Below are 27,968 nucleotides of genomic sequence, written 5' to 3' on the forward strand. Positions count from 1 at the left end.
GTTTTGTAGGATAATAACTCAAATGTAAAAAGTATATAGCTGTCCTATATAGCACTTATAACCAATTGGAAAATAATTTTAAGATTGTTTTGATGTCCTGCTCTTGCTGTAGGCACCATCTCCATGTGCCATCACAATGGGGATCACATATGTTTTTGGGGGACACAATTCAGTCCATAGCACTGGGTTATTGAAAGTGTCAGGAAATGGGCTCTTCTTCCATTCTCCTTTCTGCAGAAGTGAAAACACAGCCCATAACTTCAGAGTAAGATACAATCATCTTTTTACAAACCATCATCTGAAGGGATCAAGGGGGTGCCTGTGTACTAGGAGCAGGACAACCTTTCAGCAAGATTCCATACCTTGAGTTACAGGAATCAAGTGGGAACCCCAGACCTCCGTGTTTCTTAGCAAAACTCCAAAGCAATATTCTCCCAACTCTCATGGCTTTAGGACTTCCAGCACTGGTTATCCTCTGGTCAGCCAGTGAATGCTGTTAACTTCTTTTTCCGCCCTTCTTTGAAACTGAGGAATTCATTTTCCCCAGAACCTGGGAATGTTGGATGGTGACAGCACTTGGCTGAGTTGCCCTCCAGAGTTTGTTCTTAGCTAAAGAAAGCCACCTCGCTCAAGGTCCTGCCCCCTTCCCCACGCCAACCTATATCCACACCTAATGACTGACTGATGTAAGGGTGTAAGAGCCTGGCGTCCTTGCCTCAATTCAGGGCAACTCTGAAAGGCTCTCCCAGTTCTAGAACTACCTACGACATCTGTGGAGCCTTTTGTTGTGACAACAACACAGTCCAACTCTCCTGCTTCCTAACCCCACTTTCTTCACTCCCTTGCAGGTATTACACCTATTGCATGGAAATCTTCATTGCCAAGTCTATTTCCTGAAGACTGCAACAAGGAACAATCTCTAATTCCTATTTGGTTCTGCCTGGGGCCTTCCTCTACCTCTCTGAAGTCTTTGAAACTCTAAGGGCCTTCTGGAATTTCAGATCAGTTGGCAAAATCTTTATATGAAGGCTTGAGACAGACATTTTCTTTCAGTCCCCTGGATGTTAGAATAGTTATTTCTAGTTTATTTTTATGGGGAGGGGTCTCTAATAGGCACCCCACCTTGACAGTCCCTGGGCTTTGTCTCCTGTTCCCCTTGTCCTTCAAGGCAATGAAAACCGAAGTTTATATCAACCCAGTTTGATAAATGTCCTTAAGCTAAAGTCTGGTTTTAGTCCTCAGTTTGTTTTCTGAAGGATGGTCATACTATATGCTGGAAACGAAAATTCTAAATCTTACCTTTGTAATTATGTTTCATACCCCCACCACAATGCCTGATGCAAGCATTTCAGTCGTGCTGTTTTTTCTCCTCCAAGGCCAGGGGGATTGCCAGTTACCCAGTAATAGCAGTATGAAATAGTGGATCTACCCCGTGAGAATTCACAAAGCGTGGCTTCTGCTTTCCAAATTATCATCGTCTAATGAGGGAGTCATGGCCAGCATAAATGCATAATGAATATAAAAAATGTAGTAACCTAAGCGTAGAATGTCACATGGCATAAAAACATAAAAGGCCAATTCTGTGACTGTAACATAGATCCAATGCAGCTTTTTTAGGGGAGCATTAAATGAAGTGGGGCTTCTCTGACAATCTGTGACTATAGATCAGCTCTCATTCTTTCTTAAAGCCTGCTGGGACTCCTTCTTACTCTCTGAGGATGAAAGACCTGGCTTTGGCTCCCTGGACTAAGCCACAACCATGGTCCACAGAAATCACAAAGTCAGAGGGCTGGGCGTGGACCAGGAGATCTGGGGAGGAGGCTGGGACGTAGAGGAGGAGCAAGATGTGGCAATGCTGAATGGCTATAAGGTTAGGGAGGCTGAGGAAAGAGGAGGGGGCTAGTTTCTGTAGAACACTCTCAGGCAGAACTGGATATCATCATGTAGAGCAGTGTTCCTCAAACTGCCCAGATAGGGGCACAATTACAAAAGTAAGAACTTGCATTTCCAGAGCGCTTTCCCCTGGAGATTCTGATTCACAAATCTAGAGCAGGGGTCATGGAATCTGTATGTTTCTGTTTAACAAGTGATGTCATGGTAGATAAAATACAATCTGACTAAAAATAAGGATAAATAAGCATTATTTATAATCCAATATTTATGACCTAAATAACCCAATCCTGAATTCATGGGACATTGGAATACATGGAGATATAACAAAAATCTTAACAGCAGAACATTTGCAGCAGCACACACAAAATGGTAAGCAAAAATCCAAAACTATCTTAATTTTGTCCTTTATGAGAGCATTAAGCCCACCCGAAGTAGCTGTCCAGGTTTCTAAGAGTTAAGTTGAAGACATGACGTGACTGAAGAGTAAATACAGCGCTCAGGAACCAAAGCTTTAGAAGAACTGCGATGAAAGCGTATTGCCTGCTGCCACCTTGTGGCAGAATTATGTAGTCAATAAATGTGGAATTCAAGTCAGACCACTTGGGTCCTTCGACAAGTATTCATTAACTTAGAAAAATCACTTGAAATCTGAGTCTGTTTTTCTTACTTGTTAAATTATTACTTAAATTATAATGTTGTTGAGACAATCAATGGGCACTTTCAAAGACAAGCGATACAAAATTTTAAGTATTTTTTAGAGAATGGTGTTTTGCAATTTATGAGTGAGGGCCAAACTTATTTTTCCAGGGATATTCTTTTTTCTCTTGATTAAGATGGTGAACAGGTGGTGGCTGGTCAGAAATGGAGAACATAGTCAATGAGAGAGTTCTCTTCCATCCTCTCCTTCATCTATTCCATTTTCCCAATTTTCTACTACCTCTTTGGATCAGGACAGGCTCTTGGGAAGGTGTCATGGGTGACTGGGGCTTTTGGAAAACATAGATCTCACCAGTAGCTGGAGAATATAGTTAACTACATGGTGAGAATTGAAAGGTTCTATAAAGGTCTGCGCTCTTCTCAAGATCTTCTCTAGCACTCCGAAGTGTGGGTTGAGGTTAGAGGAGTCTTAAGTGAGTTGATTTGGTGCCATTTTCCCAATATTCTCTTCGTTCTGCCCATCTCTATATTGGCTTCATTACCAACCTGGGTAGCAAGAATGTTCGAACAGTTTTGGGCCTCACACAAAAAAATTCAAAAGGTTAAGTAAACTGCTTCAGTCCTACTATTCCAAGCAATTCACCCTGATTAAACTGTCCACTGTTAAGATTAGGAGTTTAGCTTAGTTTCGGGAGGGGGACTTACTATTTATAGGAAGACAATCCTTGGGGATAGAAGTGAAGTCAGCTTCCCTTTAAGATGTGGAATGAAGGGAACTAAATGGATACATGAATAAAATCCTTGTTGTGTTCTGTTAAGAGGTGAGAGATGGGGAATGGATGCTAAATAGGCAACCAATGTATTCACTTAGTAACAGCTATTGATTTATCACAATATCACACACAGGTGATGATACTCAAATGCAACTCAACTAGTGTACGAAAACTGATAATAGTAGAAATTATAGCAAACAGGAATAAAAGTGGAAGGACTGTTCAGCTCCAGGCAATGTGGCCATGCAAGAATATAAACCCAGTATTGCTAGATCTTCAACATTTTCAAGAGAAGTTAATAATCTGGATTTTTATGTAAAATATCCTATTTTAAATGTTGGCAACTAAGTCAGTTTTTGTAACCACAAAGGGCAGCCAAGACTGTCCAAAATAAACAAAGTATATCTGTTGACCAAATATAGCCCATGAAACTATAGTTAACAGACTTTGGGCTAGAAGTTTGCCATTCAGTGGCTCTGTGGATACAAGGCTTGTCAAGAGCAGAACAGCCAAAAGAGGGAGATCAGAGAATTAGTATTATTATTTCATACAATACATTTCAGCAGGTGGGTTCCCAAACACAGTTCAGGCTTCTGCTTCACCCAACAAAATGTGACGTCCACATGGAGCCAGGCTAGGCAGTGTTCCAGTAGTGGGAACCATGAAGTTTTTTCTTGTTTACCCTCTTACTTATCCACAGTAAGACCCAGTGGGCACAGGGACCAAAGTCTTCATACTATTAGAAATCCAGTGTGGGTTAGGTTTGAGCTTTTTTTCCAAAGATGCCTAAATTCCATTGGTTCTTCTCCTTCTCCTTCTCTCTTTTTTTTTTTAAAGACATAGCAATCATTCTTCCATCTCTGGTCCGCTGATGTCATTAGGTAGTTTTACATAGTTCTGCGAGCATACAACTTTTTATTAGTAAGTTAGATTATTTTCGTATCATTAAAACATATGTAGTTTAATTGAATGGGAAAAAGCAGTTCATTATTGACTAAAAAAAAATCATTGCTTAATTAGCTTAAAATAGACTAATGTTGAGATCAGAAACTACTTATTGATTTTTCTTATCTCTTTCCTGGTCAATTTTACGTTCCAAAGCAGCACAAATGCAGTAATTGTCAACCTTGTTCGCAGTCTTAAATAGCGAGGGAAGAAGAGGGGTGAGGTAGGGTTGGGGAAACGCTTTTAAAAAACAACAACTGTCCATGTGCAGGCCCTATGCTAGAGGGACCAAAACTCTCCAAATGTTTCTAAGGTGTATTCAGGGCTGTATATACATTTCCCTTTAAGAAAAACCTACAAGCCATGAAACCTATGAAATCTCTTGAATTTTCTCCAGAACCCTTCATTCCAGTACGAGGGGTTCTTAGGAACATTTTCCCCGAGGTATCTGAGGTTCATTTTTGTCTGCTGGGAGATTGACGGGACCATCAGCCAATCGGCAGTTTGAACGAGTCTCTGTAGAACCAATAACAGGCAACAGAATAAGGCACTTCATCTCAGTAGAAAAATCAGGTCGTAGTAAAAAACTAACAAGTCTGAAAAATCATGGCCGCTTTCGCTAGCGTCAGGCAGGCCGGGGTACACCTCAAAGTCTCAGCTGGCCCCCCACCCCCAAGCGTTGCAAGAGAGACGGCACCCACTTCCGGATGCTCGGCGCCCCAGCGTTTCGTCACATCCTCCCGGTTGGTTGAAGCGACTTCCTCTTTTCTTTCCCTTTTTCTTTCTCTGGCTCCGTCTCCCGGAAGCTTCGATGGGTCTTGGCCTGCGGGTCAGGGGTGAAAGGTGGGAGGGCTGTGCGGACCGTGGTGAATAACAGACCCGAGTTCCGCTCTCGGACGACGACGCGAATTGGAAGAAGCCAGGTTAGGTCTCGGCCACGGGCGCGACGGGTTTGTGCGGGCCCTCGGGAATCTCCGCCCTCTCCGGCTCGGGGACATCCTTCCGGGCCTGCAATTGGCCGTGCGGGTCTCCTGAGTCGGATTGAGACCCGTGTCCTGCTCCTCTGTCTCCTCTCTCTCCAAGGCGACGGCCGACCCAGGTTGCTGCCACCGATATCCCGTCTCCTGGAGCTTGAATTGGAACAGAGTCGTGTGTCTCGGTGATAGCAGGGTTGCCTCTAAAGAATAAAGTGTGTTAGCATCTGTTCCGCTTCCTTTGAGCTCCGAAACCCTGGGAGACAGGGCAGACAAAATAATACGCTCACCTCTGTTGTCCATGGGCGGAAACTAAAGCTCCTCTCCCTAAAAAGTAGAATTGGAATTCGCACCCACGTCTACCTTCTTTAGGGTTGCAGAAAATCATGGGGAGAGCTTTGGAAATAGGGAAGAAACCGCAAATATAAAAAGGAGAGCTAGCGTTTCTGAGTGCATACTTCGCGTCAGGCATTATGCTAAATTCTTTCTATACTTATTCCTTGTAAGGGTCGTAGGAAGCATATACTCATTCCTGGTTTAGGAAATACGGGCTCAGATGATAAATGACTTATCCAATATTAATGATTTAGTAGACATCTCAGAGATACCTTTTCAGCTCTGATTCTTCCAACACAGTAGAATTAACTTCTGTCCTAATCAAACTGTATTTTTCTGATTGTTGGCATTTTAGGAAGTGAGATTTCTGAAATTCTTCTTGGTCTCTTAATCCTTTGCTTGTTTTCTTATTTCTTATTAGTATCCTGTTTAGAAATTTGTAGTCATGTAAATTCAGCCCTGAATCTTACTCCACAATTTGCTTCTTTTTTCCAAGAGAGATTTGGGGATCGTGTTGCTTGGTGTGGAATTAATGAATCCAGGTTAAAAGGCTGGCCTGAACAATTGCTAGTTTTTACATCATAGGTGGTCTCTCTTTGTTGTTGCTCTCCTTACATATGTAACCTAGTCTGTATCTTTTTTTTCCTCCAGGAAAAACGGCTATCATCTTGTGCCAAGATGTCAGGAGTTGGAAATAAAAGAACAGCTGGAGAGCCTGGCACATCTGTGCCTCCGGAGAAGAAGACAGCTGTTGAAGATTCAGGGACCACAGTGGAAACAATTAAGCTGGGGGGTGTCTCTTCAACGGTATGTGAAAACAGTGTTGTGAGAGTGTGCTTTTCTTCTGTCAGTTGCAAACTGAAAGTAAGAATTTATGGAAACTTTCTGGAGTGAGGGGAATTGGTTTGAAAAGAAGATGGAAATAAAACAGACAAAAATAGGTGAAATGATGTAGTGGCCAGGTCTGAAAAAGAGATATTGACTTTGATCTTTATTTTCAAAGGCGTGTTTATATTCTTTGGTGAGCCTGGTGTCTGATGCACATGGATTATAGGTATTTAGAAGTGTGAAACTGTACATTCATTTTTTTATTCACCAAAAAATTAGGTGTCAGGTACTAAAAGGTAATGTAGCAACGTCATGGACAGAGTGGTGAAGAGTGAGAGTCTGAGGCCAGACTGCCTGGCGACGCTCAGCGCGACCACTTCCTAGTTCTCCTTGCACCTCTCATTTCCTTGTCTGTAAAATGTAATTATAGTATTTACCTCATTAGGTTGTTAAGAGGATAGAGTCCCTGTTAAGGGTTAAAAAATTACCTTTAACATAGTAAGTACTCAATATATTTGAGCTATTAATAATTATTATTGGGTTAAATACTATGAATGTAATGGTATTCATAGTGGGATAACATAGATACACATATTGTCCTTGCTCTTGTGGTGTTGACAGTTTCTTTAGACTATAATATACCAAAAACTTATAGTATGTTATATGTTCCTTAGGTGTCAGAAGTTCATTGTGATAGGTTTTGATCTAGATTAGGAGTCTATTTTGGAACTCAGTCATGGGGATAGGGTGTTAAAAATGCTTTACGTTTGTATAGCTTGTGAAACCATATCTGTTATTTATTTGAATTGAGGCTGAAGATCAGAGAGAATAATACGAGCATTCAGAGCAAATTGTTGATAAAGTGTCATTTCTGAGTCTGTGTGCGGTTCAATAACTCCATTCTCCTGCCAGAAGGTGATTTTGTCTTAGCACTGTCTCACATCACGCTCCCAAGGACATTTATTCATTCCGTAAATATTTGTTGAGCACCTGTTATTTGCCAGACACTGTTTTACACTGAGGACAGTTCCTGGACTACAGTTTTTAGGGCAGCACTGACAAGGGAGCAAACTCTTAGAGTGGGATGGGTGCTGTTTGTAGGGATAACCACATGCTGTAAGTGAAGCACAGAGCACACATACCAGTTTGAACCTTATCCAGAAAGCAGCGAGGAGCCATTGGAAGGACTCAAGCAGGGGGTGAACACGCTCGAACTTATGTCTGCAGGACAGACTGAAGAGGAGCCAGGGTTGTAAGCAGGAGTTCAGTTAGCAAAATTGTTTCCTTGTTCTTTCTCCTTCCCCGTCCCACTCCACCTCTCTAAGGATGGGGAGCTCAGCTGATTGAAGGTTGCCCTTAAAGGCAATAACTTCTCCTCTGTACTTTGAGGTTGCTATAGTGAGCCAGCTGCGATTGTGGAACAAAAAACTAAGACTCCAAAGTGTCCTTGAAGTGGGAACACTGACAGTATGAATGGAGCTGTCCACCACCGCTGTGCTGAAATCTGGCAGGCTGACAAGACGAGACCTGGGGCGCAGAAGTGCTGCAGGAGGCTGTTGGAATAATCTTGATGAGGGATCGTGTTGGCTTGGATCACTGTGGAAGTAGTATTGACACGATTTTCTGATGGATTGGATGAAGTGTATGAGAGAGAGGACGCAGGATTACCCCAAGATTTTGGAAGTATGGCACGTCCACTTACTGAGCTAGGGAGGAGTATGAGAGGAGCCGATTTTTGGGAGCTGTGGAGGATGAATCGTGAGTTTGACTTTGGACATGTAAGTTTGAGATATTTATTAGACCTCTGAGTGGATAGGTAGTTGGCTATAGTAATCTGCAATCGGGAGAGGTCTGGGCTGTGCATTTGGGAATCATCATTTTGTAGATGGTATTTAAAGTGGGACTAGAGACTCTCCTCTGGGGAATGAGCATAGATGGAGAAGAGGACTGAGAACCGAGCCCTGAAGCACTGCAACATTCTGATCTCAAGGGGATGAGGAGAAACTAACCAAAGAGACAGGAAAAGAAGGGGCCAGTAAAGTAGGAGAACAAGAGAGAGTGGGGTCCCAGAAGCCAAATGAAGAAAAGTGTTTCAAGAAGGAGTTTGTCGGGTGCTGCTAATGGGTGGAGTAAGGGGAAGACTGAGACGTAGATTTAACAGTAGAAAGTTCACTGGAGGGGGAATTGGCCTTACCTAGAGCAGGGACAGTTTGCCCATAGCAACAAGAAGGAGGCAGGGGATATGGGTTCAGAGATGTAGACAGGTCAGTAGTTGTGGTTATGGGAGATAGCTGTGGACATTCTCTTCTGATTGCTTCTATTTTTTCCCCCCATTGAAATCAGAAGCAAGACTCATCTGAGAGTGAGGATAGGCGAGGCAGTTTTTGAGGTTTGAAGAGACAGGAGAAGGTAGGAAGTAGTTGTCTTAGAGAGAGAATGGATTGGAGAGATGGAGTAGAGTTGCTGGGCGGCACTGAGGACCTACTTAAATTTGTGATCACGAATTTAAAGTAAGGCCAAACAGCGTGGTGCTTTATTTTTTCTAGTCACATTCAGCTGCATGGATATAGGCCTGGAGTAGGTGGAGTTAGATGTTACCCAAGTTGGCGTTTTTACCAGGCAAGTGTGATGAAGGAGCCGTGAGGGAGAAGAAGGTTATAAAAGGGCATGATTATAATGGCTTGACCACAGAATTTAAGTTCCATAAAGAAGGAAGTGAGAGGAGTGAAGGACAGGGAAAGGTATAGGACCAATGGATTGTAGATCTTGGAGGAGTTGAAGAAGCGTTGGAGTCAGGAAATTAGAGTGAGCTGGCAAAATAGGTGGTTATTATGGAGAATGAGGTGTTTGAAATTGAGCTTCTAGAGAACATATGGGTATATCTAAGATTAGGAATAACGGAGTTTGGTGACTGAGGGAACAAAAGGACAGATCATTGGAGGAGAAGAGGTCAGTGACTTGATGATCTGGTATGTATAGGAAAGGGCATCTGTATGGGAATTGAAATCAGGAGTAGTATTGCAGAGAGAGAATAATCTAGATGCTAAATCTTCAGGAAATGTGGGGGACTGACATGGGCATTTAGAGATGAGTACAGCAAGGCAGGGGGGCAGGTGGTACATACAGACCAGTGGCATGAGTCGCAGAGCTAGGAGGTTTTAGGGAGGAGGGTGGCATAATGGCCTGGAAGTGACAGTGGCCAACAAGGACACCTTTTCTGTCTCCAGGCTCAGGACTTCAAGGGGCGTGGGAGAGAGACAGCCACTAGTGGAGAAGCCTGCAAGGGAATGTATTCTTAGCCAGTTTTCAAACAGATCAAGAAGGAGAAGGCAGTGTCAGAGAAGAGGTTGAGGATATAGTTTATAAATAGTATTCATAAACTGGTACATTGGGAAGCTATTGCCTCTCTTGTTATATCAAGAATATTTTAGCCAAACTGGAAGAGAGAAGTAAAACAAGAAATTGGTGCACTCGTAAACAGTTCTTACCGTGTTTCCCCAAAAATAAGACTGGGTCTTATATTAATTCTTGCTCCAAAAGACTCATTAAGACTTATGTTCCGGGGATGTAATCCTGAAAAATCATGCTAGGGCTTATTTTCTGGTTAGGTCTTATTTTTGGGGAAACACTGTACTTTAAAACGTTATTAATTCCTAGGTAAAGTAAAAAGCAAATCCTCTCCAATTCTGTTTCTTTGCCTGTGGTACTGCCCCACCCCACCCCCAATTGTCTTAGGGAAGGAGCTAGAAAGAGAAGTTAAAGATACTAAGAATGGTGTGGAATTACTGAAGGAGTGATGTTTTTGCAGATACAGAGGAGAATGGGATTCTGAGCACAAGTTGAGGTTTTAAGAATGTGTACATAGGTTGGTAAGTGATATGAAGAGGTCAAGGAGATGGGGAATTGAGGAGCTTTCCGTCTGATGCCTTCTATTTTCTCTTTAAAATGGGAAGCAAAGTGACCTGCTTATTGTGAGGGGGCAAGGCTTGGTAGTTTGATATTGTCTCAATGGAGAATAGGAAGGAGGTAGTTCACTTGTTAAAGAAACATTTCCAGACAGATTCTAAGGTCTGTTCAGGTTAGGAATTTATTTTTAAAGGCAGCAGTGTCCTCGGTTTAATGACCTTATCTAGAAGTCCCCACGTGCTGGGTATTGACTGGGGTAGTCAGATATGTGGATTAATTCAGATTGGGTTTTGTTTGCAGAGGTGGAATAACAGGATTAAGGGCAGAGAATTAAGGAACTTGATAGGCAGGAGACTGAAGGAAAAACTATATTGTATAGTCAAGTATAGGAGATAGTGGAGACTGAAAGGGACTAATGGAGAAAGGAGAGAACTCAGAATTTTGGAGATCTAGGTGAGGGATGGTACTGGGATAAGGGCATGAGATGCCTGGAAAGATACGGCTTTATTCAGGGAATGGGAGGTTGGAATTTAAGATTTCAGATGTGGCACAGTTCCAGAGAATGACAAAAGTCCAAGACGTGGCTTCTGAAATACATGGCTGAAGCGCAGTGGAGGAGATAATCATTGAAGTTAAGGAGTTCAAAATACAGCCTAGATGCTAGAGGATGTGGTTTGTCCACATGTGTACTTGTCCATATGTGTATTGAGATCACTGGATGTATTGGCAGGGACTGGGATAGAGAAGGATCCAGGTGCCACAGTCTTGACGGAATGAAGGGTATTGCTTAGGAGCCAGGTGTCCGTGTCGATGAGGGTAGAGAGTGATCTAGCTGGATGGTGGAGTCTCAGTAGCAGTTCTTTGGGGATGTACATGTGAATAGAAAACTGAGATGAGTGAGTTCGAGGTCCTGGTATCATTGTGTGTATCATTCTTTCCTCTCCTAATCATAGACCCTTTCCTGTATTCCTTGTGCCTCTACTTCTGATCTAATTGTTTTAAGTTTATTTTTGAATGAACAGCTTTATTCATAGGAACTAGCTAACTAATAAGGTCTTGTTGAGTTTCACAAGTGATTTATCTAAAGATTTATCTAATTTCGTTATAGAGACTAATAAGATTGGTTTCCTGGGGCAGGAGGAATTAGACATTCGAACACTGCAAACCAAGAATCGCAAGCTGGCGGAAATGGTGGATCAACGGCAGGCCATTGAGGATGAGCTCCGCGAGCACATTGAAAAACTGGAACGAAGACAGGCCACAGACGATGCCTCATTATTGATTGTTAACCGGTACTGGAGTCAGGTAGCGAACTGTTTGTTTGCTCAGATTTTTATTTGAGCGTTTTAGTTCTCCTTAACACTCTTCATTTCCAAAGTTGTGTCCTTTTGTTTTTCCCTAACTGTATCTGATCTTCTCCAGTTTGATGAAAACATCCGTATCATACTTAAACGTTACGATCTGGAGCAGGGTTTGGGAGACCTACTCGCAGAAAGAAAAGCCCTTGTGCCTGAACCAGAACCAGACTCTGACAGCAATCAGGAACGGAAAGATGACCGAGAGAGAGGTGAGTGTTGTGGATTGACCTGCGGGCTGTGTTTTGATTTGAAGAGCCTTGCTTTGAGGTTCTCCATTTGAGAAAAAAAAAAAAAATGGATTTGGTATTTCCAGTTGAATAATGCAGGGGGCTTCTTTTTTCCCCCCGTGTCCTCAGGGGAAGGGCAAGAGCCAGCTTTCTCTTTCCTTGCTACTTTGGCCAGCAGTTCCAGCGAAGAGATAGAGTCTCAGCTGCAGGAGCGTGTGGAGTCCTCCCGCCGAGCTGTGTCCCAGGTTGTGACTGTCTATGATAAATTGCAAGAAAAGGTGGAGCTCTTATCCCAGAAGCTGAACAGTGGAGGTGAGGCAAGAGCCGGGATAACGTGCCACACGCAGTGGTTATGTCAATGTTAAACGTGATTTTATAAATGAATATCAAGTAAAGTAATTGCTATATTTAAAAAGGAACTGAAACAAGTAGTATATTAAATAGTATTTTAAAAGTATTCTTTTGATGGCATGCATCTTAAAGTAGGGTTTAAATTAAAAAATAAAACATTACACATTGCAAATTGCTAAGCTCTTATTTATATCAAGGGCAATTGCCATTGATAAGCTGAACTTTCTAAGAGGTAGAGATGTATAAGGTATGAATTGTAGCATCAACTCTAATTTTTTTGTTTTTTTTTTAACTTTTTTCTGTATTTAAGTGTGTTTTGCCAGGACCCATTAGCTCCAAGTCAAGTAGTTGTTTCAGTCTAGTTGTGGAGGGCGCAGCTCACAGTGGCCCATGTGGGGAAGCGAACTGGCCAACCTTGTTGTTAAGAGCACCATGCTCTAACCAACTTAGCTAACCAGACGCCCCTCAACTATATGTTTTTGAATGTTCATTTCTTTCCCCATATTTATTGGTTTTTGATTCAAAAGAATTGCATTTATCAGCTTATTAATTCATGAAATATTTACTGAGCTCTTACTATAGTCTATTGTTCTCAATATTTTAGTTTATTAAAAGAAGTAAAGTTCAGTCCCCAGTTCTTAATTTGGATTATAAATCACTCTGAGAGTTTTCCAAGCATACTCTTTTTTTTTGGCCCTGCCTGTGGAGATTTGTATTTAGTAGGTATAGGATGGGTCCTAGGGGAGTGTCTAATTTTAAAAGTTCTGATTCTGATGGGCAATCCTGGTGGAAAACCATGGAAATCACCACACTACCAACCTGTTCTATAGTGTTTCTAAGAGTGCTGCCATCGGGTGGTATAAGGGCACAATTTTTCTTCCTGATAACTGTCTCTAAAGAGCAGTTTATATCCCGAGAGTATCTGGCTTCATTTACTAATGTTTGGATTTGAGCTATGGTATTTGTGGCTCTACTTTTAAATACATTAACTTGGTGTAATTAGTTCTATAGATTTACCTACCTTCTTTGTAAATGTTACTGTGCATTTTGGGTTTTTAACTTCAGGAGTGCCCGTAGCCTGGTATCCAGAAGATGATAAGGAACGCTATGCTGTTATCCTTATTCTTTATGATTTCATAGGTGCTCATTTGAACAAGGAAATTTCTGCTCCCTGCCCCCCTTCTCTTCCAACAGAAAGACGCTTCATTTTGGTGTTAGTGAATAATAGTATAAAGTAGAATTTTATTGCTATGAAGTCTGACAGATTAGAGATACCACTGTCTTGTCTACAATTCTAAAATGCCGTTTTTGGGGTGGTTGTGCCTTATCTGAATAAAGTTATAGTAGAACTTCTCCATTTCTTTTCTCAAGGCATTTTGACTATATAGAAAGGGATGGGAGTTAGGTGACCTTGGCTCTGTGTCAACCTCTGCAAAGCACAAGGTTGGATCATTTCCTTAAGCAAGTTACCTATCTGCTGGGTAATTAATCTGTCGTGAGAAGTTAATAGAAAAACCAGCCCAAGTCTTGAAGTTTTCAGGAAAATTAAGTGAGGTAGAGTGTTAATGCTTTGGTGGGATACACAGTTTTAAAGTTTGACACTACAGATGCTAAACTATAGTTCTTCTCCCTCAGATAATCTGATAGTGGAGGAAGCAGTGCAGGAGCTGAATTCCTTCCTCGCGCAAGAGAACGTGAGGCTACAGGAACTGACAGACCTCCTTCAGGAGAAGCATCACACCATGTCTCAGGAGGTACTTCACCAGAAAGATCTTACTCTAAAAAGCCTATTTGTATATTGAAGAGCATGCAGGACAGGCTAAAACAGCCAGCTCTGAGAAATCAAAATCTGAGGAAAGGTTAAAGGAAGAAAATCATTGACTATCCTTGACCATGACTCTGTTTAAACAGACATTTTAGAATTTTAGTTTTTAGCAAGAAATACCATCATATGGGGTTTTGCAAAACAACACATCAAACCCGCAAACAAGGAATTCCTCTCAATATAAAAGACCATGTACAACGTTACTGAGGAATAGGTTGGTAGAAATTCATCTGAGGACATGACTGTAGGAACTACTGCATGGATGATGGCCTAGAAACTTGAGGAGTGTGGGTTTTCAGTCCAAACTTGGACAGAAATAGTGCCATGAACAAACCATGTCAAGATTGGGGATTTGTTTGTTTGTATAAAACAATTGAGATAAAGTGATGCTAGGCCTTACGAGGCTCTTCTGACACTCTTGATTATCATTTTGGTTTAGTTCAAAGGCTGTTCTGCTGCAATTGGACCTTAGTTTGGCTACCCAACTCTTATGCTTATTCGGAAGTTAGTAGTTACCATTTACTTAGTGCCTAGCACTTAGGCACTTTATGAATATTATCTCTAATGGTCAAATAAACCCATCTTATTGCTAAGGAAACAATTTCAGACTCGTCTGAGGGCCCACAGCCAGAAGGTGACTGAAGTCTGATTTGGATGTCTGTCCGTTGAGCTGCAAAGCCTGTGTTCCTCATTGTGCCTGTTTCCTAAACTCCAGGGCCAAGGTCCATGCTGGGCTGGTTGTGTGAGAATCTTCTGGGAACGTCACTAAGACGTATGGATTCTCATCAACCTTCAGAGGAGTTAGCGTATAGCAGTGCTTCTAAATAAGTTGGAGTATAGTGAAAAAGTAAAAGAACTTTTTTGTCATGTTTTAAGACATAAACCAGGTGCTGCCAAGATGAAAAAGGTCTTCTTCTTGCAGGCCTTCCCCAAATCTCACTTAGCATTACTAACTTGGAGAGAGACATTGTTTTGCTCAGCTGAGCTGATGTCCACGGTGGCTCTTGTGGCCGGCTATTGATGCTACCTGTCAGCTGGGAGCTCACCTTAGTTCACTGGAATACCTGCAGTAGCCTCTCCAATATGACCCTTTCAGGGGAGTTAGACTTCTTACATGGCAGCTGGCTTCTTTCAGAGATTGAGCATCCCAGGAACATCAGGCAGAACCTTCATGGCCTTTCAGACATAGCCTTGAAGTTATGTAGCATCATTTCCACTGAATCACTAAAGTGGACCCAGATTCAAGAGGAGGAGACAGTGACTCCACCTCTTGGTGGGAGACTATCAAGGAATTTGGGGGCCATATTTTAAAGCAACACAAAGTGTGTGTATAGGTAATTGAGCATGTAACAGCTTTGTAATTAAAGTATTAAACAGCATTAGCTGGCACAGAGCTCCAAAATAAACAGAACAAAAGTTTTTGTATCTTTATAGTGTCTGATTTCAGATTGTCTTGGGATCAGCTTAAAAAGGAGAATGGAAGTTTTCCTTTTGTTCTCTTTGGATTATCATTTGTGAAAGTGTGGCAAGGGAAAGTTGGGGGTAAAGAACATATATTTGAGTTTTTGTCTCCTAAAATATTTGGTAAAATCAAGGATGTTATCTTTTGTCTCTTAAAAAAGACCCATTTACTGATGGGTTTATTTGACCATTAGAGATAATATTCATAAAGTGCCGAAGTGCTAGGTGCTAAGTAAATGGTAAATATTAACTGTCTAAGGAAATGGTGCTTCTCAGAGGTAGAAAAAGTATTGATTCTTAGGTGGTCTTCTCCTTTCATGAACGTTCTTATAGACTTCTATGGTTTTCATGATTGTGATCGATGCAGAACTGTTAAAAGAACCTACAATTTCATTTTTATACTCTTGCATTGGATAAAAGGTATTGATGTAAGGCCTTTTTTTCTAACTTGGTCTTTTTTTCTTTCCTGTATTTTTCTGAATTCCTGTCTTTGGGCTGTAGTTCTCCAAGTTGCAGAGTAAAGTGGAGACAGCTGAGTCACGAGTGTCTGTCCTAGAGTCCATGATTGATGACCTGCAGTGGGATATTGACAAAATTCGAAAGAGGGAACAGCGACTCAACCGACACTTAGCAGAAGTCCTAGAGCGGGCAAGTGCTGTTTTATTCATAGTTTGGAGACTAGAATCATTTTGAGGAGTCGACTCAGAAAGGATGGACTTGGGTAGCAGTACTTGAGGCCAAACGGACTCCTTTGAAGGTACTTTGGTTATCAGACTGAAATCTTAGGGTCTCTCACTAAAGAATCTTTGTCTTTCCTGTAGGTGAATTCAAAAGGTTATAAGGTATATGGAGCAGGGAGCAGTCTCTACGGCGGCACAATCACTATCAATGCTCGGAAGGTAAAAATCAGTGGGTCACTCAGGAGACATATTTGACCTGGTGTTAGGTGTTGGGCTAGGTACTTAGGATTGTGTCCACAAGTGGTAAAGTGGGCTTTTGCCAGAAGAGTGGATCCGTGAAGATGGAAGCTTAGGAATGGGAGTGATTTAAGAGTTTTTCTTTATTCTCATTTGGCTAATTTTCTGCTTCTCTTCAGTTTGAGGAAATGAATGCAGAGCTTGAGGAGAACAAAGAGTTGGCTCAGAACCGTCACTGTGAGCTGGAGAAACTTCGGCAAGACTTTGAGGAGGTTACTACGCAAAATGAAAAGCTGAAGGTAGGAGAGATGTATCTCTGAGGGGGAGTAAAGTGAGACGTTTTGCTGACCAACTCACCTACATACTTGTGAACCCTCATAATTTGTGAGGGAAAAGAAAAATGTAAGTTTTGTTGGTATATCTATTTATTTACTTATATATTTACTTGTATGTTTGTACCCTGTCTTGTTCTGCAAAAGATTTAAAGCAACCTATAAAGATATATAGACTGAATTAAGGTGCTGTAACTTAGGAATTGTTGATAAAAATGAGTATTAGGGTAAATTAGAGAGGATCTAAAATGAATTTAAAAAATGGGGCTTGAATGTACACACACACACACACACGCACACACACACACGCACTAGCAGGATAGGCCATTCACATGTCAGTAATTGCCAGATGTGGGCCACAGAATTTGGCCCTGCAGTTTCCAGCTGCCAAAACAGAAAAGAAACAGTCACTGATCCTGTTGGTTTTCAAACCTGCCCATTAGAATTTTCTCTCCACAGGTTCTTTGTGGGGGAAGAAAGTGGATTCTGAAAGTCTTCCATCCCTCTTTCAATCATAGCCACCTGTCTTTTGTAATGTTATTTATTTCTAAGTAAATATATGAATAAAGATGTTTAAATTGAAAACAAAACAAAACAAAAACAAAAACCTGAGTTAAATCAAATGACGTATTTGGGTAATTAAACAGTTGCTTAGGAGAAGCATAACTATTTTTGATATAATGTCAAAAGTATTTTTCTCTGTGACTGTTAAGAAAGAGAATAAGTTAGTGACTGGGGTCCTAAACTATATTCCTAAAATAAGCATCCTGACAAATTTCATAGTGCTCATCTCTGTCCCTAGGTCTGACAAACTTCATAGGGCTTTTGTAGTGTCCTTTGGTCTAGATTAACATATAATGTAAAACATCTATCAACCAAAACAACTCTGGGGTGGAAGAATACAGGTACTAGGGACCACCTCTTGGATGATCTAATTTAATTTGGGACAGATTTTTACATAATTAGAGGAATGGGTAGATCTACTTCCTAACCTTCATAAAGCTTTTCTCAATTGCACAAGACTTCAGTGAGTTTAAGATTTTATTTCCTGTCTGGCGTCTAGGGCACAGACACTAGATTCTGCGTCTGACTTTTCTTTGGGCCCTCCTAAGGTGGAATTGCGGAGCGCAGTGGAGGAAGTGGTGAAGGAGACTCCGGAATACCGCTGCATGCAGTCACAGTTCTCTGTCCTGTACAATGAGAGCCTGCAGTTGAAAGCACATTTGGATGAGGCTCGGACCCTGCTCCATGGCACCAGGGGGACCCACCAGCGCCAGGTTGAGCTCATTGAGGTAACAGCCTAGTTTTGTCTTGTATTAAGTTTTTCTGCCTCATAAATTTTATAATATTATTCTCTCATGTGTTATTCTCTTTTTCATTCAGCAAACATTTCTATAGTGGCTGTAGGTCTGGACTCTGCTAGATGGTGGGCACCCTGCCGTCAAGGATCATACAGTCTGGTGGGGAGAATTAATATCCGTTAGGATGCTGTGTGGTACAGTAGAGGCGTACCCCAAGGGTACACTGATGGAGACAGAGCATCTTACTTGACTATGGAACCTTCCTGGGTCCATGTGTCAAAGTGAAGTTTGAATCTTAAGGATAAATACAAGTTTACTGGTAGATAAAAACTGGAGAAGGACATTCCCCACAGTGAGAATGACAGATATAAAAACAGATTAGTATGGCCGGAGCCTTATATGCATGGGGGGGATAGTGGGTAGAAGCTGCTTACAAGCCATTATAGCATATAACACATGTGTAAATGATTTTTTTTTAAGGCAGAATATTCATGTGTTCCCTTCTGTATCTTCTGTAGTCCTTAAGTTATAATAGTTGGCTTTTTGCTATATGTCTGCCAAATGAATTATCTTACTTTACATTATGTTTTATTGTTTAGTTCTCCAACTAAATTGTAACATTCTCAGAGTTGGGGCTGTTTCATTTATTTCTTTAGTATCCTGCTGATTATCACATGAGTATTTTGTAGCTATTTGGTGCTCATTAAGTGTCGATTGAATTGGAACTTTTCAGAGTAAGCTCTTTTCTTGGTATTTTAACCTCTTTTCTTGGTATTTTCTTTTTTTCTTATTAGATCCTTAGAGGTCAAATTTAGGAAACATACAATATGATGGTATTTCTACATTGTGATAAGAATTTTTCATTGTTTCCTTTTCTTGTGTGTAGCGCGATGAGGTTAGTCTTCATAAGAAGCTGAGGACCGAAGTGATCCAGCTAGAAGATACACTGGCCCAGGTCCGCAAGGAGTATGAGATGCTGAGGATAGAATTTGAGCAGACGCTTGCTGCCAATGAACAAGCAGGTACAGTTACTCTTGCTGCTCCCCGCAGTTTTGCTGCTGCACATGCCTTCCTTGAATGACTCAGCATGTCACCAGGAGTTGTTAGTACTGGCTGGAGCTCAGAAGTCCTAAAGAACCTTACATCAAATCCTGGAATTCATTCTGATTCACAGTCTGAGTGTTTTTTAACTTCAATTGGCCAGTTCTGTTTCCATCCTCTGAGAAGGACCCTTTCTTTCGGCAGTTCTCCCTCTTTCTCATTGGTCCCTGGTGTGTTCTGCACTCCCCGCTCTGCCTTTGCTCACATCACAGTTGTTGATAACCTGCGGTTGCTGTGTTTAAGGCCCCATAAACCGGGAGATGCGCCACCTCATCAGTAGCCTCCAGAATCACAATCACCAGCTGAAAGGGGAGGTCCTGAGGTATAAGCGGAAACTGAGAGAAGCCCAGTCTGACCTGAACAAGGTAACTGGGAGCAGCAGCAGAAGTATCATTTGCTATTCAGTGTGTAAGCTGTTTTCGAGTGAGGCCAGCAGTGTGGCTGTCCTGAGTGATACGCTCCTTTCCTTTCTTTGTCCTCGCAGACACGTCTGCGCAGTGGCAGTGCCCTCCTGCAGTCGCAGTCTAGTACTGAGGACCCTAAGGACGAGCCTGCAGAGGTGAAACACGATCTCGAGGACGTACCCGCCCAGGCCTCTGCGTCGAAGGCATCTCAGGAGGAAGCCAACGAAATGAAGTCCAAACGAGATGAGGAAGAGCGAGAGCGAGAAAGGAGGGAGAAAGAAAGGGAGCGAGAAAGAGAGCGGGAGAAGGAAAAGGAGAGAGAACGAGAGAAGCAGAAACTGAAAGAGTCAGAAAAAGAGAGAGATTCTGCTAAGGATAAAGAGAAAGGGAAACATGACGATGGAAGGAAAAAGGAAGCAGAAATTATCAAACAATTGAAGATTGAACTCAAGTAAGAGCAATATTTAGAGTAACTCTGACTCAAAAGCTAAGGTTAGGACATTGTGCACGAAATGTTCCGCTGATGGCTTTGATAATTTCTTATTGTGAGTATAACTAAATGCACAGTTAGTGTGGTCTCCGTTCTTGATCAAGTGTGCAGCCAAAATGGCCTGCATGGCTATTGTGTAGTCCTGTTCAGTGGTCAAGTCTCAGTAAACCCTGTGGTTGTGGCCCTATTTTTCATGAATCCAAATTAAGGACAGAGGTCTCATGTTGGAAGTGACACTCCTGAGAATTACTGGAATTAACTACTGGCAGATTGCTGGCATGAATTGTAATTTAAATTATACTAAGAGTATGTAGCACTGTAATTTGAACAATATTGATCTGTTTGCCTGGCAGTTGACTAGTTTGCATATATATCAGATCATTTTAAGTGATTTCTCAGGAGGTGTACTCCTACAGGCATGAAAATGTTAAGACAGACCTTGAAGTCAATGACACAGCGTTGTAACCTCACACATCTCCCCGTCCCTGCATAACCAGAATCTTCTTTGGTAGAACTGGTTACTTCTTTCCCTGCAATGGTCATAGCTGAGCCTCAGTGACCTTTGGATTTGAGGGACCGCTGTGTTCAAAATGTTTGAATTTCTTTGGTATATAAAAGTATAGTTAAGGGTTTGATAATTTAGTAAGAGATGAAATTTTAGTCTTCAGCTGATGGTTAATCACTTAATTATCAAATTAGGGTTAGCAGTATACATAAAACTTTTTCTCCTTTTTTCCCTTCGTTCCTCTTGATCTCTTTCTTTAAGGCAAATATTTTTCAAGTATAGTATCAGAATCACTTGGGTGAGTTATTTGAAATACATTCCTGGACCCTACCCCAGACCTATTGAATCTCAGTTTTTATGAATGGGGCTCCAGAAATTTGCCTACTTAATAAGGGCCTCAAATGTTTATTTTATTTTTATTTATTTATTTTTAAACTTTTATTTATTTAAGTGTGTTTTTCCTGGACCCATCAGCTCTGAGTCTAGTTGTTTCAATCTAGTTGTGGATGGCACAGCTCACAGTGGCCCATGGGATTGAACCGGCAACCTTGTTGTTCAGAGCACTGTGCTCTAACCAACTGAGCTAACCGGCTGCCCCTCAAATGTTTGTTTTATAACTTGAGAACTAGGTCTGAAGGGAGAAATGATTCCTTTATACAGCTTACTTTTCTGAGAAGTCTCTTGATAGTCTGTGCAAGTTTTGTCTTTTAAATGTGTGATGTAAAGTGTAAAATAGAACTGTTGTAAAATATTGTGCTCAGTTTGAAATTCCCTTGCTCTGATGCCCTTTGTTTTCTCATTACACCATTCCTTCCTCTACCACCCTCATCATAGGAAGGTACAGGAGAGCCAAAAGGAGATGAAACTATTGCTAGATATGTACCGCTCTGCCCCAAAGGAACAGAGGGACAAAGTTCAGCTAATGGCAGCTGAGAAGAAGTCTAAGGCGGAGGTAATCTAGTCTGCTGTTACCTGTCATTTGGATTAAAATCTTCATTTGTGGGATTTCCCAGCACACTTCTGAAGGATAGCGTTTCTTTCCTTAGTTTTAAAGTTAGTGTTTAAAACTCAGCAATGTTTCCTTCCTTTTCAAAGGCCATCTAAAATAGAAATTTCCAAATTCTCTACTAGGTGGTAAGGTATATCAGAGTATACCTTACTAGGGTAGGAATAGGCTTTTCAAACTTTTTACCCCCCCTTATGCCATCCAAATCATTGTTATAATGATCCTCTTTTTCTGATTACTTTTGGGAAGAATGTCTTCTTCTCTTAAAATTTGGGGGCCTAGAGAGAAAATAGGGTGAGAACTATGTTGAAGAAACATGTGCACGCCTCAAAAATGTTCCTTATAGAAGCATGTAATTTTGGAATGGAGTGATGTTAAAATAATGTTGTGATGTGATGTACTAGTATATCATTTATCTCCTTTCATAATTTTGTAAAGGTTCTTTTCATATTATGAGCCCTCCACCTGTGCATGGTATTAATGGATTTTTTGAAATTGTGTTATAGCTTTTTCTTTGTGTAATTCCTTTCCTCCTATAGTTGGAAGAGCTAAGGCAAAGACTCAAAGAACTAGAGGATAAGGAGAAAAAAGAGAACAAGAAAATGGCTGATGAGGACGCCTTGAGGAAGATCCGGGCAGTAGAGGAGCAGATAGAATACTTACAGAAGAAGCTGGCCATGGCCAAGCAGGTGGGCATACTTTCTTTATTTAATTAGCTTTTAAAATAAATGTTACTGGACAAGCAAATTACTGACAGTGAAATTTGCTTTTTCATTCCAGTCTTCTTTAAAAATATTTTTTCTCCAAATGTATGTTTGTTTTTACACTGAAGTCTTTCATCCTTTATTTTGTTTTACACATTTGCCAGGCAGGAAGTTTACTTTTATTTTCAAATGGATAGCCAGTTGTTCAAACATTGTTTATTGTGGGATCTAGCTTTTCTCTGCTGATCCAGAATCGGGGTATAATGAATATAAAATGAAATAGAAGAGATTACATTTTATACACATTATGATTATAAATATATGAAACTAAGTAAAACAAGCAGCCCAAGTAAATACATAACTAATATATTAACTGTGGTTGTATCTGGGTCATAGAGCTGTAGAGACTTTTCCCGTTCTTATAATGGGCGTGTATTTCTTTATTTTTAAGTCCCAGTGAATTTATTAGCGTTCAATAATAAAGATACCAAAACTGGCTGGAAGAAACACGTATGCCTACCGTGAGGAACACCTTCACTGTTTCTAAGAAATAGCAAAATGACAGTGCGGTGAAGTAGTTTTAATGGTGACTTGATCATTCAGTACCTTGAAAAGACGAACTTTATTAGAACCTATATACATTCCTTTCACAAAAAGTGGGGTTTTGACTTTTCTTAAATCTGTTGATTGCTACTTTTCTCTCTCTCTCTCTCTCTCTCTCTCTCGCTCTCGCTCTTGCTCTTTTTAAAGTATTTATCAGGCAACTATAATACGATAGGTTCTAGTACAAGTGTAAAGACACACAGTGTTCTTATGTAGGACAGCTCATTATCTTAAAAATGTTAATTTTCCCAAAGTTAAAATATAAATGGAATGTGATCCCAATAAAAATACTAATTTTGGTTTTTGTTTATTTTGGTACTAGACAAAATAATTTTAAAGTACTTATGGAAAAATAAACACGAATGGCCAGGAAAACTGAAAAAGAAGAGCAATGGGATTGAGGGGTGGCAGTTCCTATCTCTAAAAGATGTTAAAACAAAGTTTGAGTAGGTGAGATAGCTTGGGGCTTACAGATGGACTGTTAGGACTGAGCAGAAAGTCCAGAAATAGACCAAAGTACACGTGGGTATTTAATATGTGCTGAAGATACAGTTTTCAATCAGTGGGGAAAAGAAAGCCTTTTAAAGGTGGTGGGGAAAAATAAACAAAATCGAAAAAAGTTGGATATATACTTGAACACTATACTACGATAATTTCCAAATGTATCATAGATACCATATTAAAGAAATAAATTCAAAAAAGAGGTAGAAGAAAACAGGTAAAGTCGTTTACATATCGGAATGGAGAAGACCTTTCAAACTATTAATAAAAGTCTAAAACATGAAAGAAAAGATGGATAATTTTGACTTGAATAAAACACTGCAAAGCTCTACATGGCAAAAACCACTGTTAGCAAAGCCAAAAGATAAATGACAAAAAGGAAAAAAAAAATTCTAACTCTTCCCACAAAAGGGCTTATCTTTCTAATATATTAAAACTCCTAAAAAAATAACAGGGAAGAAAAGCCAACAACCCAGTAGAAGAATAGGCCAAAAATATGAATAGTTTACGGGAAAGAATACAGATGGCTCTTAAACATATGAAAAGATGCTCATTTACAATAACACAAATGTAAGTTAAAACAATTTTAGATACCATTTTTTCACCTGTCAGATTGTTATGCAACACTGTTGGAAAATCAATAGATTAAATTCAGAATTATAACAGTGGAAAAGTATGAGAAAATGAGGTTTTATGTTAGAAGTTCTCATAACCAACTGCTACTTGATTGGTTTGCTAGATCATGGTATGGATAAACTTTTTGTCTGTTTTAACTGACTTTGAGTACAGATCAGCTAATAGCGTCAGACCAGTAATCAGTGCCAGTAGCTTCAGATAATTCTTTTGTATTCCTAGGGCTAACATAGTGGCAAAACTAAGCTTAAAACTAAGTCTGTCTTTGTTACCAGGTTAATTTATTTCTGAATGAACAGTGAGGAAGTTTCCTGTGCTCAGTTGTTTGGAGTTAGAAGATTCTGTTAAAAGGAAAGTTCTTCCTGCTTATTTTAGGAGGAAGAAGCTCTGCTCTCTGAGATGGATGTCACAGGCCAGGCCTTTGAAGACATGCAGGAGCAAAATATCCGTTTGATGCAGCAGCTGCGGGAGAAGGATGATGCGAATTTCAAGCTCATGTCAGAACGTATCAAGTCCAATCAGATCCATAAGTTACTTAAAGAAGAGAAGGAGGAGCTGGCTGACCAGGTTTTGACCCTGAAGACTCAGGTAATTAGAGTGAATAGTGCTTCCCAGAATTCTGTTGAAGGAGGGTTCTTTCTATGTGAAAATATGCATAAAAGAATGATTATTGTGACATTTTTTTTTCCAATAGGAAAAACAGAAAACTAAATGTACATTAGTAGGGTACTGGTCAATAAATTATATATCCCTGCAAAGGCGTACAATGTAGCTGTTCAAACAAATACTGATCTGCTAATACAGAAAAATGTCTAAAATATATCATTAAGTGATGTATTTATTTTATTATCTCTTGTGTTAAAAATGCATGTGTTTTTGTATGCATGTGCTGTGTTTTAAAAAATTTCTGGAAGGTTGCATGAGAAACTGTAAGACTGGTTACCTAATTACCTCTGGATGTTGGGATGAGAGTTTATGGGTGTGTGACTTTACTTTTTACCCCTTAATAGTATTTCATTGGACTTTGTGCATGAGTTTCAAGAAAAAAACTACTTTAGAACCTCTAGCCACTCTGAAAGAGATACACTTGAACTTTTGCTTGAGCTGTAATTTACGTGTTCTAGTATGAATTTCCAGGCTTTGAGGATTATTGTGGCCAGAGAAGATAAATAACTGTAAATGTAATTTCCTGTTCTTGGCAGTTTGGAGGAGAATCTTTTCAGTGGCTTCCCAGACTCTTTATTTGAATCATCAGCAATATTTTTTTAAAATTAAAAGTTAATTATTGTAATCTTGTAAGCTTTTAATTGTTGTAGTCTTGCATGGATTTTGAAGGGTTTATGGGTAAAATCAGTAAACGTCTGAAATTTCTATTTCAGAAATCTCTTTTGTGGGCCTGTGAATTAACAGAGCCTAGGCAGTTCTTTTTCCTTCCCTTTTATGTTAAAATGCTTTTTCTTTTTCAAAGGTTGACGCCCAGTTACAGGTAGTAAGGAAACTGGAAGAGAAGGAGCATCTGTTACAAAGCAACATTGGCACCGGGGAGAAGGAGCTGGGCCTTAGGACCCAAGCCTTAGAGATGAATAAACGCAAGGTATGATTGATTACTCTGTAATTTAGAGTGACACTTCATCTCCAAGGAACAAATAAGTATGACACTGATGAAATTATAGGCTCACTTTATTCCTTGGACTTGGGTTAGTTAACATTTTGCCTCACTGGAAATAAGGGGTGTTAAAGGTGCCACTGTTCGTACATCCCACATAGGCAATGGAGGCAGCCCAGCTTGCAGATGACCTCAAGGCACAATTGGAGTTGGCTCAGAAGAAGCTACATGATTTTCAAGATGAGATTGTGGAGAACAGTGTCACCAAAGAAAAGGATATGTTCAATTTCAAACGAGCCCAGGTAAAAGCAGTTGTTTTTCTTTACATTTTACTTGTTCGGTGTTTTCTGAGCTCTGAAATCACCCATCTTATGAAGGAGTCATTGGTCTAATGGTTTGTCATTTCCTACTTGACTCAAGTTCCTCGAGTGAAGAGACCGAGTCTGTTTTCTTCACTGCCATATCCCCAAGGCCAGTCATGGTGCCTAGCACCTAATGGGCATGAGATAAATATTTATGAAAGGAATGAATTCATAAAATAGCAACAAACCTATATTAGAGGACTTTAAAGTTCTGTAATTTTTCTATTTTTGGCATGCCAACTATTTCTCGTGGTGCTTTTCTATCCTTATCCTATACATTTTTTCAGTCCAGTCTACCTTCATCTTAAAACTAATTACCTTAAAGTGGCCTATCAAGTTGTTTATTTATGTATTTATTTATTTATTTATCTTCCATCCCTCTAAATTCTTAGACTGTATTTTCACAGAACTAAATTGACAGTGCAGCTCTAGTTTGGTGATAGGATTATGGTTGCCTGTTCTGAAACAAAAGAAAATATCTTGCCATTTGCAATTCCCCACATTCCTAAAAGATAATTGGATGTGAAAAGACAGAAAATCCTTTCTTTCTGCAACAGAATGTTCAAGTTGGAGCAATTATTTTTCTCAAAAATGGCAGGTCGAAGGCAGTGTGTCTAATGGGTATGTTATCCTACCACAGGAGGACATCTCGAGGCTTCGAAGGAAGCTGGAGACCACAAAGAAACCAGACAATGTACCCAAATGTGATGAGATTCTGATGGAGGAGATTAAGGATTACAAGGTTAGCAAAACTGCGTCTGTGATTGCTTTGTGTTTTTTTTTTGTCAAGGCCTGAAGTGGCCAACTAACAGACTGGGAGAATAAATACTGGACTTCTTTACATGAAGTTAACTAGAGAATCGCTTATTTTGGGGGAGAGGGGGAAATGGTACTCTTGTTTTAGTGCTTAGTGGATTTTCTTGTTTTTTGTGTGCTTGTGTATGAGAGCCCTTTGGATCGTAAATCTTTATGGTTGTTCAGACTCTGACTTCTTTCTTTTTTTAGGCACGCCTGACCTGTCCATGTTGCAACATGCGTAAAAAGGATGCTGTACTTACCAAGTGTTTTCATGTTTTCTGCTTTGAGTGTGTGAAGACTCGCTATGACACCCGCCAGCGCAAATGTCCCAAGTGTAATGCTGCTTTTGGTGCCAATGATTTCCACCGCATCTACATTGGTTGATCCGAGCCAGGAGAAGAAGGGGCTGGCTGGACAGGCACTTGCTCATTAACCACCACCTACCTCTCCTCTCCTTGACTGCCCCTGCAGGGTGTTTCTCCACTACCTTTCCTTCACAGACGTGAATTCACGTCCAGGTTCGCCTTTCTAACAGCGAGCTGGCTTCAGGGGAAAGGACTGGTAAATGCAAGTCTTGGGTTTTAAAGTGAATTAGAAACAAGCAATTCTTACTTGAAGAATAAACCGGCCTTGTTTATTTCCTGCTTTTCGACTTTTCCACATTTTCTTCTTGAGGCCCACTGTATAATCTTGGATTGTCCATTCTTCCTGAAGAAGTGAAGTTGGTATTGGCATGGAGAAGGGAACAAAGAAGAGAGGAGACACATGGCCATTGGGGGGAAGGGCTGGTGTGAGCCTTTGGAGATAAGCTATCTGTGGGTACAAACATGTCTTGATTTGGGTAGTAAACTTTTTGTAAACTTGGATTATAAAATGGTATAATCGGCTACTCTTTCCTGGGTGGTGGAAGTCTTAATGAAATTATGAGTCAGTCCATGTTTTATTCACTAGCAAAGTACCTTGTTAAGGTCAGCTGTCTTCCTTGTTGAAGTCATTTCAGTTTTGAATGTTCTACTCATTAAAGTCTTTAAATTTCTTGAGGCCAGAATAATTTCAGATATTATAGCCCCTTTTATCTTAAAAATGAAATCAAGATTGGAGAGGATGGGGAACAGGACTGAGGTGAAGAGATCTGGGTACTCTGGGAACTCGATACAGGGGGGCCTTGGTG

At 40.4% G+C, this 27,968-nt stretch overlaps 1 protein-coding gene across 3 annotated transcripts; it reads left to right on the forward strand.

Annotated features, from left to right (window-relative positions):
* The first annotated feature begins 5,028 nt into the window (after positions 1 to 5,028).
* RNF20 (ring finger protein 20) lies at positions 5,029 to 27,833 on the forward strand. 3 transcript variants are annotated; one of them, XM_019729255.2, is made up of 20 exons: positions 5,029 to 5,191; positions 6,230 to 6,385; positions 11,450 to 11,617; positions 11,735 to 11,879; positions 12,027 to 12,209; positions 13,884 to 14,002; positions 16,036 to 16,182; positions 16,356 to 16,433; positions 16,631 to 16,750; positions 17,896 to 18,075; positions 18,971 to 19,106; positions 19,429 to 19,550; positions 19,670 to 20,040; positions 21,419 to 21,536; positions 22,130 to 22,279; positions 24,407 to 24,619; positions 25,500 to 25,625; positions 25,799 to 25,939; positions 26,640 to 26,741; positions 27,005 to 27,833. In XM_019729255.2, the coding sequence occupies exons 2-20, from the start codon at positions 6,257 to 6,259 to the stop codon at positions 27,179 to 27,181; spliced, it is 2,925 nt and encodes a 974-aa protein (XP_019584814.2). In that variant the 5' UTR covers positions 5,029 to 5,191; positions 6,230 to 6,256; the 3' UTR covers positions 27,182 to 27,833. The 3 variants fall into 3 exon arrangements, with proteins under 3 accessions (XP_019584814.2, XP_019584817.2, XP_019584816.2); XM_019729258.2 differs by having other exon boundaries at positions 5,073 to 5,191; positions 11,421 to 11,617; positions 27,005 to 27,324; XM_019729257.2 differs by lacking the exon at positions 5,029 to 5,191 and adding an exon at positions 5,265 to 5,427 and having other exon boundaries at positions 27,005 to 27,324.
* Positions 27,834 to 27,968: the final 135 nt, after the last annotated feature.

The sequence above is a fragment of the Rhinolophus sinicus genome, linkage group LG04 (genome assembly GCF_036562045.2).
Source record: "Rhinolophus sinicus isolate RSC01 linkage group LG04, ASM3656204v1, whole genome shotgun sequence".
Taxonomy (NCBI): domain Eukaryota; kingdom Metazoa; phylum Chordata; class Mammalia; order Chiroptera; family Rhinolophidae; genus Rhinolophus; species Rhinolophus sinicus.

Bases quoted from the DNA above. Each gene is read 5' to 3' on its own strand.
- RNF20 (XM_019729255.2), top strand. From the start codon at position 6,257: ATGTCAGGAGTTGGAAATAAAAGAACAGCTGGAGAGCCTGGCACATCT. The intron at 22,280-24,406 runs GTGGGCATACTT...TGCTTATTTTAG, and splicing joins AGCTGGCCATGGCCAAGCAG to GAGGAAGAAGCTCTGCTCTC. The intron at 24,620-25,499 runs GTAATTAGAGTG...TCTTTTTCAAAG, and splicing joins TTTTGACCCTGAAGACTCAG to GTTGACGCCCAGTTACAGGT.